This window comes from Poecilia latipinna, unplaced genomic scaffold (genome assembly GCF_001443285.1).
Source record: "Poecilia latipinna isolate Pla-1442-1.1 unplaced genomic scaffold, P_latipinna-1.0 Scaffold2861, whole genome shotgun sequence".
NCBI lineage: Eukaryota > Metazoa > Chordata > Actinopteri > Cyprinodontiformes > Poeciliidae > Poecilia > Poecilia latipinna.
In genome coordinates, this window is record NW_015115477.1 from 11,667 (window position 1) to 27,408 (window position 15,742).

At 38.5% G+C, this 15,742-nt stretch overlaps 1 protein-coding gene across 1 annotated transcript in view; it reads right to left on the reverse strand.

Moving 5' to 3' along the window:
* LOC106939406 (tumor protein p53-inducible protein 11) overlaps positions 1-15,742 on the reverse strand; it is a 55,414-nt gene that overhangs the window by 7,856 nt on the left and 31,816 nt on the right. The window contains exons 2-5 of the mRNA XM_015021796.1: positions 12,536-12,673; positions 5,525-5,583; positions 5,375-5,423; positions 3,937-4,033 (exon numbers count right to left, since the gene is read on the reverse strand). Coding sequence (XP_014877282.1) covers positions 3,937-4,033; positions 5,375-5,423; positions 5,525-5,583; positions 12,536-12,664 — 334 coding nt within the window. The 5' untranslated portion in view covers positions 12,665-12,673. The remainder of the gene's footprint in view (positions 1-3,936; positions 4,034-5,374; positions 5,424-5,524; positions 5,584-12,535; positions 12,674-15,742) is intronic.

Below are 15,742 nucleotides of genomic sequence, written 5' to 3' on the forward strand. Positions count from 1 at the left end.
ATATAAATAAAAACAATTAGGTAAAATCGTTTTGTTTTTTTCAAATCAGTTTATGAAATTAAAAGCTGCAGGTGTGCGACTGCGTCTCATGGATGTTCGGTTAAAACATGTTCGGTTTTCATTCAGTGAAGTTGAAGAATCCAAAAAAATGTCATAATAAAAACTCAAGTACAAAGTGCAGTGCAGTAAAAATACTCATAAAAGTCTTTTTATTTTTAAAGTCACTTAAGTAAACTGAGTAAATGTAACTGTCATGATGTAAAAACAGTCTTCAGTTTGGGAGACGTTACTGGCTGTTCAAGTTTTAGTCAGGAAATGAAGCGAAGAGGTAAAAACAATATTTATTGGAAATCATAATCTACACCGTTTCTGTAAGCGACCACATCCTGCATCACTTCCTGTTTTTCATTTAAAGGTATTGCTCTGATTGTTGATATGGGTAAATTTAACCTCACAGCTTTTTCCTCACTCATAAACAAGCATCTGGATGATTTGAATGCAACGTTGTTTTGTTTTGTTTTGGGGATTGGGGAAATGCCAAAATTTCCTCAATGTTTAAAAATTATAATAATTTTTAAACCTGAATATTTAATTTATCCTTCTGATTTGTGAAAAACTGGAGAGAATTATTGATGTAATTTGGAGTCCAGAGGACCACATAAAAAGCTACGGCGGGCCAGATTTGGCCCCCGGGCCTCGGGGTTGACACATGCGCTTTACAAAACAGACAAAGAAATAATCGCTCTTGTAGCTCTCGGAGTGCTAGCTATAACGACGTCCATTTTAATTTACATCTATCTGAAAATATTACAACCAATAATGATAATTAATTAGTTCATTTGTCATTTGTTAGCATTTCAACCACTGGTAACACGTATGGAGAGAGAGAATTGAAATCCATGGAAATGCAGATATTTTACTGACTTGCAATTAAATATAATATCCTTCCAGATGCTGCCAGTTCTAATGAATGCATCTGATACAGTGATGAAGATATTGTGCAGCTTTAAATATCGAATGGCAGCAGAAAAATGTTCCATTTTACTTCTGAAAGAGAAAATTAAATGAGCGAAAACTGGAATTGTGAGGTCAGAGATTTTTAAACGAGTTAAGATTCTCGCCGGTTCATCGCTTATTTTTAATCCAGAAATGTTAAAGTTGGACTACAGCGGATGTTTCCTGCTGGGTTTGAAGTAGGACAAAGTGATTAAAGTGATGAAATTCTGGAAAATGCTGTGAAGAGGTGAGAACTTTGTGAGATAAATCATCCTTTTCTCCCTCCCTGGCCTCTAAACGCTGCGCGCTCTTCTTCATGGAGCCATTTAATCGCCTGACTGACGGCCTCGTCTCAAATTAGGGCCGTCGAAATGATTGCTGCTCATCTCTAAAATACAGTCTGAGAGCAGGGCGAAGCACAAACAGCGTAATTACCTGGCTTATTTATAATCAGTGTCTGTCGCCTGTCAGCGACTGGCACAGAGCATCAGAATAAAAAATAAACCTCGATTTATTGGGCTTAGAGCAGCGTTTCACACATTTAGCAAAAACTCACGGACCACCTGACACAAAACCCCCCAGTAACACGACATCTTAATGAATACAACCTGAAATTAAAACATGTTTAACTCGCGTATTGTTTTCTTTGTTCATCCAGGCTGTTTGGTAAATGTGACTCGGGGCATTTTGAGTTATTCACAGATTACGAAAGCGTAGATTTTAATCTTTCCAATGATCAAACACATGGAAATAAAAAAACAAGTTGTTCTTCATTACCAAGTGTTGTCTGCATTAACAACATTTTAGGGCTATTTGTGATTTAAAAGCACAAGAAAAGAAAACTTGAGTTGCTCTGCTGTCCATCAATTTCTATTTATCTATTGTACTTAATTAAATCTTTTTTTATCAAGTAAAAACAATGGCTCTTGGCATTACCATTTCTAACCACAATACTTTGGTAAGCAAGGCTTACACGACGCACTTTCAGCTCATGTTGCGACAAATAAATATTTATCCATTTCATTTTATTATTATTTTATGCATCATTTACTAATTATTATTTATTTATGATTATTATTTATTAATTCTTAACATCCCAGTTGTTCCGTTTCTTTGCCATTTTCGCTGTAATTCTGATAAACAGTTGTTTACATGCAACACATCATGCGGACCACTAGGGGGCATTTAGAGTTTGGATCACATGTGTCAAACTGAAGGTTCGGGGGCCAAATCTGGCCCACTGCAGCTGTTTGTGTGGCCCTCTAGACTCCAGACCATGATTGTGGAAATCCCAGGATGTTTTTATGCTAAAGCATAACTTAAGTTTATTGCTAATTTTTCACAAAAATTGAGAAAAACGTTGGGTTGAAGTTTTGCCAACTCTCTCCAGCAGGAGTCAGCTACTCTGCTTCCTCCGCCTTATTTCATGACAAACAGCATTTCTAAAATGCAGGCAGCTATTTTCTGATATTTTAAGAGTTTATTAATGGGTCTTATCAATACATTCTGGCACATCCGGCTCATTAGGAGCATTCATGATCTTAATTTGACACCTCTGGTTGAGAGTAAAGCGAAAAATGAGACAAAGTGCATTTCCTTGTGTCTGCGCCTCAGCAGTCCCGCCATTTCCCACCAAGTTCCCCCCGGACTTAAACTTGACATCTGAAGCGACTGAAACAAGAGGCGACTGGAGCATTGGCTGTTAGTTTTGCTGAGAATTTCTCTCCTCCACGCCTGAAGCCGTCTCCCTTCCTGGAGAATTGAACTGTATCAGATTAAAGCAGCATCTGCTTGGGGCCCGAAGGAGAGACTTTTCCAGCAGAAAGAGAGCTCTTTATGTCACGTCTGAATGAGGAGTGTGTGCCAGTTCTAATGAATGCATTAGAAGACATTATTGCAAGAAAGCCACATGCAGTTGAGCAACGAGTATTTATAGCACCGGCAGAAATAAATGTTAAAAGCCTGCAGAGGCGGCACTGAACCTAAAAACTGTACTCAAGTAAGAGTAGCACTACTTTATACCACTTGAGTAAAAAGAAGTTAAAGTTCAAGAAATTACTCAAGAGTAAAAAAGTATGTGGTGAAAAGTCAAGTAGTGACTAACTGATCAAATTAATCATTTAATTTTTAAGAATTAAATCATGACATGAACCAAAATGTAAAAATTAAGTGGAAATTTTGGCATTTTAAAAGCTCAAAATTAAAACAGTTCATATAAAAAAAGCCATCAGGCAAAAGAAAAAATTTTTTTTCCCAAATGAATTTTTTTTATATAAAACTTATGAAACTAATAAAACCTGATTTCTTCTTAAAACAAGCTTGTTTTTCACTCAGTGAACTTACACACTGTAAAAACTAAATCTTACCAGGTACTTTTGGTCTAGGTTCTAGTGCAAATCTTTTAGTAAACTTGAAATGAGACAAGTAACTTTTCAGCAGCTTGTTTTAAGTCAGTAATTCCTTAATATTGATGAAAAAGTGCCAGTTCCATCGGTAGATTATTTTGCTTATAAGAAGTTTTTATCACATGTTATAAGTTAATTAATCTGCCAATGGACCTAGTAATTTTCATCAATATTAAAGATTTACTTAAAACAAACCTCTTGCTGAAAAGTTACTTGTATGTTAGTTTGTCTAATTTCAAGTTTACTAAGATGTTTGCACTAGAAACTAGACCAAAAAAAAAAAAAAAGAGATTTTGTGTTTTTGCAGTGCAGTCGGGTAGAGAATCCAGAAATTTTACTCCAGTAAAACTAGCGATGCATCGTAATAAAGTTATTTAAGTAAAAGTAAAAAGTACAGTAAATTTTTTCCAATTGTTACGGCCCAGCTCTGATACACAGTGCCAACAATGAGAAAGCCTTCAGAGTCACCAGGCATGATGGGAAATCTGGTGTCTTTCTATGCGTTTCTTGTGAGTTTGGACATTTTGAAACTTACTGAGCAGCGCTGCTCCATAAAGGCGAACAGAGATGCTCGTTGTGGAAAGCTCCTCCTCGAAAACAAGCTCGTAGAGTTGGTTGGGAAACACCAGAGCCTGTGAGGGGAAAGAAAGGCTCAACACAGTCCTGTCATATCAACACAGTGGCATTCTGTGCTTCCCAAAGTCTTCTGGGTCGTGAGTCAGTGTCGCCGCTCATGCCCAGAACACTGAGGATATTGAGAATTTGATAGCAAGACTGACAAAGAGGGAGTTGTGTGTGCAGATAACGCTCCGTAATACACTGATGATGAATCTGGAGAGAACTGTGTCTGATTTTTTGCAAAATGCATCTGCCATTTTTTTTTTATTATCTGCACATTTTTTATTGATGGTGCCAATTATTACTTCTGCATTAAAGGGATCCAAGATTAGCTTAACATGTTGACTTAAATATGTTGTAATTTTCCTATTAACTAAAAAATTACAGTTTGTGATACACCAAAAATCATAATTACTTATAAAATTTATAACTTTTGTTATATTTTTCACCCATGGTGGTCGCCATGTTGTCACTTGCTGGGTTGATGACATCATCAGGTCCATTCTGGAAGGCTAACTTTACCCGAGTTGTTTGTCATGTTGTGTTTGGTGTAATTTTAGATAATGCCACGCTGCATCTGGACCCGGATATCTTCCCATACGAATCTGGATAATTTGCCACATGAAAAAAAAGAAGAAGAGCGCAGTGGGAGCGAGCTGGAGCCAAACAACTTCCGAAGGACCCAATCTGTGCTCTCAACATTTTTCTCCAGAAGACTTGGAGTCATTTGTATGAGTAAAACTGACAAAGGCTCTAGGAGATGATCGTTACTTTAACAAGCTAAGAATAAATGCCGTGCTGACAGTTTTTATCCACAAAGCGCCTAAACCTTGCTGCCAGCAGAGCATTGGAAGCTCTCTGAATGCCAACAGAGCTCTGAGGCAGTAGCACGGTGCCACTGGGCCCGGAGACCGGACCCTAAAAAGCTGTTATCGGACCGGACACAGAGCTGTAGAAGCACTTACCGGCTCACACAGTACATCCAGAGGTAAGTGTCATTCTTTGTTTCATTTATGAAGGTAGCAGCAGCTCCTACGGCCAACTCTGTCCTCTTCCTCTGTTTGGTCCTCCTCATCTTCATCATCTCTTCTGATTTCTACGTTCTGATCGATTTCAATGCGCTCCAGTTCAATTTGAAAAGGCTTAACAATGTTAATCGCTGCTTTGGCTGGACGGTGCTGGCCTAGTTGGACCATTAGACGTCATTTACCCAGAATGCATTGCAGCGTGAAACACGGCGACGTTCATGTGACAAAATTTTACTAAAATGTATAAAAACTAAATGTTTTTACATCTAAAATAAATATTTCTCAAACAAAGTCTGTTGTTAACCGTGGATCCTTTTAAACACTTACCGTTATGGCCATTAGTGTGAAACCCACAGCGGAGATGAGAATCCAAACCCTGGGAGAGAAAAACATGCCGTAATGAATCTGTCTCCAAACAACTGGAAACAAAGACGAGTTAAACTCTGCTGTGAAGTCAGAGAGCACTCCAAGTCTCACCTCAACCCGATCGGCTCTCGCACCGCAAACTTCAACTCGTTTCCGAGCATCTGACTAATCTGTGAGCAAACAGGGGAAGAAAAAAAGGAAATGAGTTACGAGAGGGGAAATGTTGTCACAATCCTGCCATCTCGCCAGATATTTAGCATCCGATAACCCTCGACAAGCAGGGATGGAAACCGCCCTGCAGCCGTACTGAAAGCTGCGCAGTTCTTAAAAAGAGGCTCTTTAAATCAGCCTTGGGGAGACGAAGAACAGATTATTATGCTAATGGGAGACTCAGAAAGTCCTCACCTCCTTAATGACCTGTTTGTCATAACAATGCATTCTTAATAAATAATCAAGGGCTGTTGCTACGCCAAAAGAAAAAAGAAAATTAAACTTTAAAACTGGAAAAATAATAAAACTTCCAGAGGAAGTCTGTTGTGGATGAAGAGAAACCAAAACACTGCAGCACAAAATGTATTTTATATGATAAACTGGCACATAACTGGAAAATAGAAGTATTTTATAAGTAGAAGTCATTGTCATTTAACCCCCTCTTACTCTAACACCCTTTAATTAAATTCAGTGCAATCAATGACCTTATTACTAAAATCATCATTGAACCGTTTCAGGAAATAACTAAAGCAATTGATATTACATCATCAAAATTGTAAAAATATTGTCTTGAATAATTTTTTTTTAACTAAATATGTTTTTATATTTTACGTTTACTGTGAATTATGCAGGTTTGAGCTGTACTTTGAGACCATCACAGATGATCGATCATGCATGTTAATTCAATCCAATCCGATTACTTTTAATCTGTTTGCAAAGAGGAACAGTCAAAGGTTTCTGTTAGATTTTGCAGGTGGAATTACAAGTTTTTCTGATTTACATTTGTAAAAACATGACTGCTTTTTCCGTCCACTTTTTATCCTCTACACTATCAAACAGTAAAACACATTAATGTTTGTAATGTAACAAAACGTGAAAACAGACAAACACACAATTCCTAAAGCTGAAACTTCAGAGACCATGAATGAGAAACCAAACAGCTGCAGTGGTGGCGCCAAAAACCTTACAAAGATTTGACAAACGGCATTAATTTTGTTCCATAAAGCCTCTCCAACAGAAAGCTGCCAAACTCAAAGGGAAGCTCAGTCAAAGGTCATCAAGCATTTCCTTTTAGACGAAGCCAGAAAATGAAATTTCCTGAAAAATCAGATTCAAACTGTTTCCTCAAGTACAAGGAGGAGTGGAGTAACCACTGCTAGGGGATTCACATGAATAATCAGTTTGAAAATCTGATTATTCATGAAGTTCTGTGATATTTGTAAGAGAGAAATCAGAATGACCTACAGATCCATTTCCACAGGTCAGAACTTCACAAACTCAAACTGGTTTCACCGTCTCCAACAGATGCATCTCTGATCAGCCCGTAGGAAAACATGTTCACTGGATAATTCAGAATCTGTTTAAGATGAACAGCATGTCCTTTAAGCTTCCCTCTGTTAAATACTTCAGTTTTCTGTGTGCAGAGCCGCATGTTCAGCATTGAAAGGTTATTTCTGTTTTTTATCTGCAAAGAGCAGAAGTTCTGTCCTCAAGTAACTGGAAATTATGTTCTCAGAAATGCACCGACAAATTTAGATTTTCCTTTTCAGACTGAGACGCAGAAGGGCAAGGGGTAAATAAACTTCCCCCCAAAAAAGTAAAAGTCAGAATTAAAAATAAAACTCAGCCAAGTTTTACCCAAACAGCCCTTCTTAAATCCTACCACTCGTTTATTTCTTTAAACTTTTACAATCTCTAGGAGGAAAAAAAACGTTTTTCTGAGTCTCCAACATCAATTAGATCCCTTCATCCTGAAATGCCTCGTCTGTGAAGAGGAGCAGCGTTGGAGTCAGACGGCTTTACCGAAACTAAAAATACACAAAGAACACAACGGGAGAGAAGTGATGAATCATTTTCTGGCTCGCCGTGTTTACTGGGAGCTTCGGCATCAACTGGAGAGTAACTTTCTGTTCAACAAAACCGCAAAACATCAGAGTGAATGAAAGAAAAGCTCCGGCATCAGGAGGAGGGTTTTACAGTCCAAGATCTTTATCGTCACCGTACCAACATGCAGCAGAGCAGCGCGTCTGGTGCACAGAAAAATAAACTGAGCAACAAAAATAGAGGATTTAGCTAAAAATGGCATTTTAATTCATGTCTATATTTTATACACAAACAATTTAAAAACATATCAAAGAAAAGAGACTAAATTTTTCTAGATGATTAATTGAAATAACTTAAAAGTAACCTTTCAGGACGATATAGGAGCTTGTTTTAAGTAAATAACTCCTTAATATTAATCAAAATCTTTTGTTCCACTGGCAGATAAATTAATCTACAAACATGGGAAACATGTTTTATTGGAGGTGAAATAATCTGCAGATGGAACTTGTAAGTATAATAATATAAACCAGCTCATATTTGTTGCTAAAAAGCTACTTTTAAGTGAGTTTGTCTTAAATATCTGCACTAGAAACGACAACAAAATACTCGGTAAGACTTTGTGTTTTTGCAGTGCACTGAAGAAACGTCACAATTTAAATCTAAATTTGGATCAACGTCACATCCGAGCCCGTCATAAGGTTTTTGAAGTTATGGCGATAAACGATAATATTGTTGCTTTGAGACCATTTTCAATGGTAATGTCATGATAACAATGCAAAAACATCCTTAAAGATAAATAAACTTTAATTTCTAATTAACATTTAATGCTACAACTCAGACATTTTAAGTTTTTTGGGTAGAAAGAGAGAAAAGAGAAAAATTATGAATCAATCAAATGTAAATTATTGATCTTGTTTTAATCCATCATGCTATTAACTGATTTATTGCGACCGGCCTGATAGAGACTACATAGTTATTACTTTAGATGAACAAGAAGCTGTTTTTCAAAGATTTGCAAACAAGTAAGAATCCAACAAAGCATCAGATTCCCTTCGGTTTATTCCTAAACGATCGCCCGCGGCTGCTGCCGTCTTTGAATGGGAGCTTTTAAAACACGGAGTCCCTTGGAGCCAAAACCTAAAATTTAGGGAGCTGAAAAGTTTGAGTCAGAAACCATTACATCCTTCCTGGCTGTGCAGCCGACGCGCCTGTTTGTGGATCCCTGAGCACCAGCTGCAAACATGCGGCCAGGTGAATCAGCTTCCTGCTCCAGAGGCTGTTTTTGACAGGAACACATAAATATTCATGACCGCCATGACGAATACTCCTGAGAGTTAACTGATGGCTCTGGGTCGGCTGGGGGTGTGAGAGAAAAACAGGAAAGAGACGCAAACAGGCCTAATTACGGCTCCTGTTCACATCCAGAGAAGAAGGTTTCAGAGACTCAGAGGGTAAAAATAATTCAAAAACAGTCAAAGCTTCACATCCTCTAAAGCTTTTAAACAGCAATAAAACACAGGTTGGTAGGAGGACCAGAGATTTTGGTCCGGATCGGAGGTGAATAGGTAATGTATTAAATGATTGATTGGTTAGTCGGTACTGGAGTAGACCTTTTACCAAATAAAAGTAGGTTTTTACCAAATCTACTTGGTAAATGTTTTCCAAGTCTGAGCTGAAACTGTTTCACAAAGAATATAGTCAAAAGCTGTAACGTCTAGATGTGCAGAGCAGGTCATGGCAGAGTTTCACTGGACAATAAATTGTCCCAGAAGTTATTGCGATACTCAATAATATCGTTATTTTGAGACCATTTTCAAGTAATATGATAGTGATGGCTTAAAAAAGATCAATAAACCTTGAATTCCAACATCAACACTGAAGTCATTTTAAATACCCAAAATAAATAAACAGAAACAACAAAGAAAATCGACTCTGAAGTCAAAAAATCACCAGACTGAAAACTTTCACCATCCAGCGTTTGGCAGAAAGAGAGAAAAAAAGGATAAATTATGCTAATTATTGAGCCCAGTTTAATTTACGATGCGGTTAATTGATTTATTGCGACAGGCAGAGCTGACAAACATTTCCAAAGTATCTGAAAGCCGTTTGTGGTGAACATAAAGTACCAAAGAGCAGAAAGTGAGTCACTGCCGTGTTTTCACATTAGGCAGCTGGACAGCTGTCACCTGTGTGCCCATCAAACAGCCGCGGCTGAAGAGTGCACACAAAACATTTATGGTACGGAGTGTGATGAGGGCTCGACTCCAGGTTTGTTTGTAGCTGCAGCACATCATTAGGGTCAGCGGAGCCATTGGTAACAAAAGACAGGACAAACGGCAGCACCTGGCGATCCGACAGAACCAAAACCCCTCAGCTCTTTGTTACAGGATCTGCTGATGTCAGTGAAGAAGTCAGGAAGAGACGGTCAGCAGGCAGCACTTCCCCCCTTTGTTTACGGCCCCACAAGGTTAAATCCAACCGTTTCCTTTAGTCTGTAACTTCAGCCAGGTTTACTTTTAGACTCGACCCCACAGGCCTTTTCTCCACACAACGACAAAACAATACACTGCAAAAACTCACATTCTAACCATGTTTGGTTTAGTTTCTAGAGCAAATATTGTAGCACACGTGAAATAAGAAACTAAATTAGAAGTAACTTTTCAGCTTGTTTTAAGTAAATAAGTCCTTAATATTGATGACAAAGTTCCACTGGCAGATTATTTCACTCATAACGTGAGAAAAATGTTTTGTTATAACTGAAACTAGAACTTTTTTTAATCAATATTAATATCTGTATTGGTACCGATATTGAAAGAAATTCTTGATCAGGTATTGGTGACAAAGTGCCTGAGGGCAGATCTATTCAGTCTAATTCTACGCTTTATTTATTTTACATTTAATTTCATTTTCTGAACCATTTGACAAAAAGGTTTGTTGCAGTTTATTCTTACATGTTCGACCAAAGTAATTAATCTGTTTTTATCAGTTTTTTGGCTGTTCTGCTCCCAACGGACTGACTAAATAAATTAAAGTTTTTTTCACATGTTTTACCATCTAGTGAAGCTATTGGTGTATTTAAATCTGCTTTACGGGTGTAGAGTTATCAAATAAGTTTGTAATTCAGTAAATTTTTGACTGTGTGTAAAAAAAAATCAACACTTTAAATCAATTCTGCTGTATCGGCTGAGACCAACTTCAGATATCGGTATCAAAACTGAAAAACGTGGATCGGTGCGTTCCACATAAAACTCATATTTACTGGTAAACCCTGCTGGTTTTGTTTTGCCCAGTCGGTGCTGAAGAGTCCAATCAAATCACAGTGGCTGTCAGAAACGGAGAGATGCTGCTGTAAGTGATTTTATTTAAATGTTTTCATAACTGCGCTCGCTGAAAGATTTGTGTGACAGATGTCTGGGTTAGGCTGCGCGCTAAAACATTGAGAGAGAAAACAAACGGGGCTGAGGAAAGGGGGCTGACATCTCATCACAAGCCATCAGCTGCCACCGTATGCCTGCTCTCTTCTGCTCCGCTCCCTTCGCTCGCTTCCCTGATTAATATTTCAGAGCAGAGCTGTCTGCTGCGGCCGCGCGCAGCCATGACGTCTTACATTTAACAGAATAAGAAATGATAAAAACTGCGATATTTGAGTCCTTTGGAAGGAGAGAAACGATCCACAACCTGCAGCTGCGGCATGAAATCGAAATGTTCCTCCTCTGTTTGGACAAGCCAGCATGGGAGCCATTATGTTTTGGTTTGCGTTGCCCATAAGTACAGACATGAAGAGAAGAGGAAGTAATCCAACACGCGAGACGAAGCGGGCCTCCCGGGGGAGCCGGTCCGGTCTCAGCGGAGCTGCAGCTTTACGTGATCCAGATTCCCTGAAGCGTGAGAGGCGAACGACGGAGACGAGCCAATCAACAGCCCACTGCGGCTGTCCAGAGCTGCTCTGTGGGTTAATATCAGCATTTTTCTTTACGCACTGCTGGACTGATGGCAGTTTAACTGAACGGCTTCGTTTATGGCGGAGCCGTTTGTAGGAGCCGAGACGATTCATCGGGTTGATGGTGATTTAGTAATTCAAAAACTCAACTCAAAAAGAGTAATAGAAACAATAAACTCAAAGCAGCAATTAAGCATTAACATTATGAACTACTTACTACTAGCAGACATTTTTATTCATTTAGAAACAACAACACTAATGTTTTAACTGGAGAAGAGTTGAAAGATCAGTGTTTGGTGGAAAAACCAGCAGGTTTAATGGGGTTTAGTGCAGCGGGCTCTTAGTTTTTTCCAGAGCTGTATTTATTTTGCATTTAAGGTAAAAAAAAATTAAAAACCTTTGTAAATAAGTGGTATAGTTTTAGCTTCACCCAGAGGTTTTAGGCAATATTTGCTATCTAATTCTTTAAGAGCCAGTATTTCCAGACTTATAGTGTCATTTTACAGCACAATCCAGCAAATATGTTACCTTGAGTTGTTATCAAAATGAGATTAAATATATCAAATATAACTTGTAACTGAATGCCTTGAATTTGGGCCTCTGTCTCTTTAAGAAGCTCCTGCTCTTTCTGAAGCTCCGCCTTCAGGAAGTCATCACAACCTGGGTCCTCTATTAACCCTTTAACGTTTTTTTTTACCAGAGTTTCAGAAGTAGCTCCTATAATGAGACCAGCAGATAGAAGCTCAGTTCCACCAGGTGTTTGCTAATTGCTGCTGGCTAGTCTGAAGGAGTTGAGTGGGGGAGGAGCTTCGACCGCTAAGGCGGGGCTCGGTCCCACCAGGCGTTTTGCACAGCTGAATAATGGTTGCCATGGAAATTAAAGGTTTCCTCAAACATTCGTGGAAGAATAAAGGCATCAAGTTTGTTTTTGATATTTTTGTAAAGCTCAAAAATGTAAATTTCACATAAAACTGCCTCTTTAATTGGTTAACCCAAAAATAGTCAGATGTGTTTCTAATACAGTACAGAAAACACTTAAAGGAAAAACCAGCAGAATGTGCCTATTTTTTCAACCGATTATCAGAATAATCTCTAGTTGCAGCTGTTGGTCGTCCTAATAAACTGGCTTTTGGTGCGAACGTCCCGACCTTGGAGCGGTGCACTTCCCCGTCATCGTCCTCGCCGCCGACCCCGAGGATCTTCCGGCTCTTCAGGCGGCTGATCAGGTCCGTCTGGCTGTGCTTCTTCATGAGGGGAGGATGACTTTTAGACGACATGGTGCACACCTGCAACAGAACGGAGAACTGCTGTGAATGGTTGGGAAAAGATGCCCTAGTAAGGAATCGGACTCTGCCAACCTAGAAGAAATACCTCCAGGACTTTAGTTATGTAAGAATTACATAACAGGGACTCTTCCAAACATCAGCAAGTAGTGAAAGTGGTTTCATTTCAAAGTCGAAGACGACGACAGGAAGTGGCAGGAGAACGGTGGTGACCGCGTCTACAAACTTATTCTCATGATTTTAACGGAACTGTTCATTTAACGACAACAACTCAATTTCAAAATTATGTTTGTTTGTTTTTTTTAGTTTTCCACACATTTGTAACAGAAACGACTTTAATCTCACAGTTTTTACTTTTTCTTAGATCAAAATTTTGAAGTAAAGGTGAGAATCACACAGTCAGGTGGTTTTCAGCTGTCAGCTACTGTTGCATTATAATAAATCTTGCTTCTTTCTGCTAACAGAATTTATGCCGATTTCATTTTCCAGATCCTCAGCACCAGCCCACACTGCCAAAGTACCAAAACATGCATTAATCACGTCGGTATCACTGGGCCTGATCAGCACCGATGTCAGGCTAACAGAGTCCTAATCCATAATTACAATGTTTATAACACATAATACATAAACAACATCTCTGTATTAGTTATCCTAAATAAGGAAAAACTATAACACTATAATGAATTTCACTTTCTAAGCTGAATTAATTCAATAAATATTTTTACTGCAGTGAACCTCAACGTGAACAGCGACTTAATTTCTGCTTGACTGCTAAGATCTGCATACATTTCTGTATAGTATATATTTATTTCTTTGTCTTTATCCAACCAATTCTTTCATCATCTGCTCTTTTTTCTGGCCTTGTGCCGACATGTTTCTGTGATTAAACAGATTAAAGCTCCACTTTATTACAAAGAACATCGTTTCTTTATTTCTCTGATCCAAAAATAGCATTTCAGTTGCTTCAACTGTTTACTTAGCTGCTGCATACAGAGTTTATTTAGAAAATAATGATACAGAGAATTCCTTGGCCCTGTTATCACAACTGCACCGTCGAGAGGCATAAACGCTGCCTTCTGGATTTAAACAGGTACAAGCAATAGTTACACCAGCAGAGATCAATGCTGACTCAATAAGCTGCCCCGTAACTAAAGGGGAGGCTAAAAGGCATGCGCTATCATGAGTGCACTCATGCACACAAAGGGGCAGCCAAAAATTGATGGCGACGCCACGGGGCAGTGGCCTTGAGAGGAAAAACAAGGGCAGTTATTGAACTTTACTTCCAGCGATAAGGAAAATGTCTGACAGAGTTTTCGCCTCAGGAAAGAGAGAAACGGCTGTTAGCTTTAGGATTAAAACAGCTTTTTACCAAAATAAATAACCCACCATCTCTGGTTAAATCAATCAATCAATCAAATTTTATTTGTGTAGCACATTTCAGCAGCAAGGCATTTCAAAGTGCTTTACATAATTAAAATAAAAACAGCATGTGAGAAAGAGAAATAAAAAGCTGTAGAACTTTAGTCCGTCAACTGGGACTCCAACCTTTTGGACTTTAGTCAAAACGCCGTTTGACAAGGACTCTAACCTCTCAGACTTTATTTAAAACTGACTTTATTAAAGCCCAAACTGGCTTTTGTTGCATGTATAAGAAAAACTTTTGCTCTTAACCTCCATGCTGCGGGAGATAAAAGCTCTTCACCATTTCTACAGTCAGCTAATACTGATAATGGACACATTAAAGACTCAAAGACTTTGTTGTCCATCTGAGCTGGATGTGAACACGTATTAAAAGGCATCGCAGAAAATGATGGCATAATTACGGTGCTTAGTAATGGACCCAAGACTTGGCTGTGTGGGTTGTATAACGTATATTTTCTCAAATGACCCTCCAGACCAGTCCAAACACAGCAGCATATATTCCAGGAAGAGACTTCATAATTTATGATAAAATGTCTTAATCTGATTTCCAGAGAACAAATAATGAGGAGCAAATTCCTTTCATCAAAACTGCTGACAACTTTTAAGAGGAAAATTAATGTCACTTTAAGTCCATGACTGATGGTTGTTACTGGAAAACGTCCGCTAACAGCACAGGGCATTGTTCCTTTAGCCTTTTTGCTAACTTTGCTTCCCCTAAATTATAGTTTCTTGAGAAGCTAATGATGCTTATTCTCTACCCACGATGCATCTAAAACCGTTTAAAATCTCCTGACATGCTGAATGATTAGGCTTCAGAGTTAATAAAACTCAACACCTATGAAACTGAAACTGTGTGTGAAAAGTCTGATCTAAACAACTGCTTCCTGAATTCAACCACACAGGAAGGTGTGCGATCAGTGATCTGACCAAGCTGAGGGCGATGTGCCATGTTGTAGACGGTGTTGCGTCGCTGACGCAGGTCGGCATCAACGCGGTTGAATTCTGCACTTAGCATCACCTTCTGCTTCACAGCATCTTGGTGTTTAGTATTAGCAGAACTAATGTTAATGATTGAGACAACTGTGGTTTTTAGTCTCAGTTACTCCAATTTTGTTATTTAGTAAAATGGAAAAAACATTTGCAGAAGCTACTTTTCAATAAAAATCTGTGGAAATGGTGAAGTTTATTATTACAGCTGAACTGATCCCCGATTATTACATTTGCCATGAACCAAAAGTGGACAATTTATGGCAAATCACGTCAGTGAAGAAATATTTAACAATATTTGCAGAATTTGCTAAACAAAGGAATTTGTGAAAGCATTAATAAAATAGCTTCATATCGCTAAATGAGGATAAAATAAAAAGCAGAGGTGACCTCCCCATTTGCTTTTTAAATACTGCATTATATTAATGAAACTGATGATTCAGTGGGAGTGAATGGCCAAACATCTGCTGAATAAACAGCTTGCTGAACCTAAAACCTCTTTTGATGTTGTAAAATCACCAGCTGTGCCCTATTCACAGGTTAGAAAGGGAAATTGTCTCCTCCTCCATCACCACATCAAAGACATTATCTGAGCTTTTAGCTTCCATTTTATTCCCAGAAACAATTCAAAATTCCAGCAAAGACTTTTCTGAAATTCCAGTT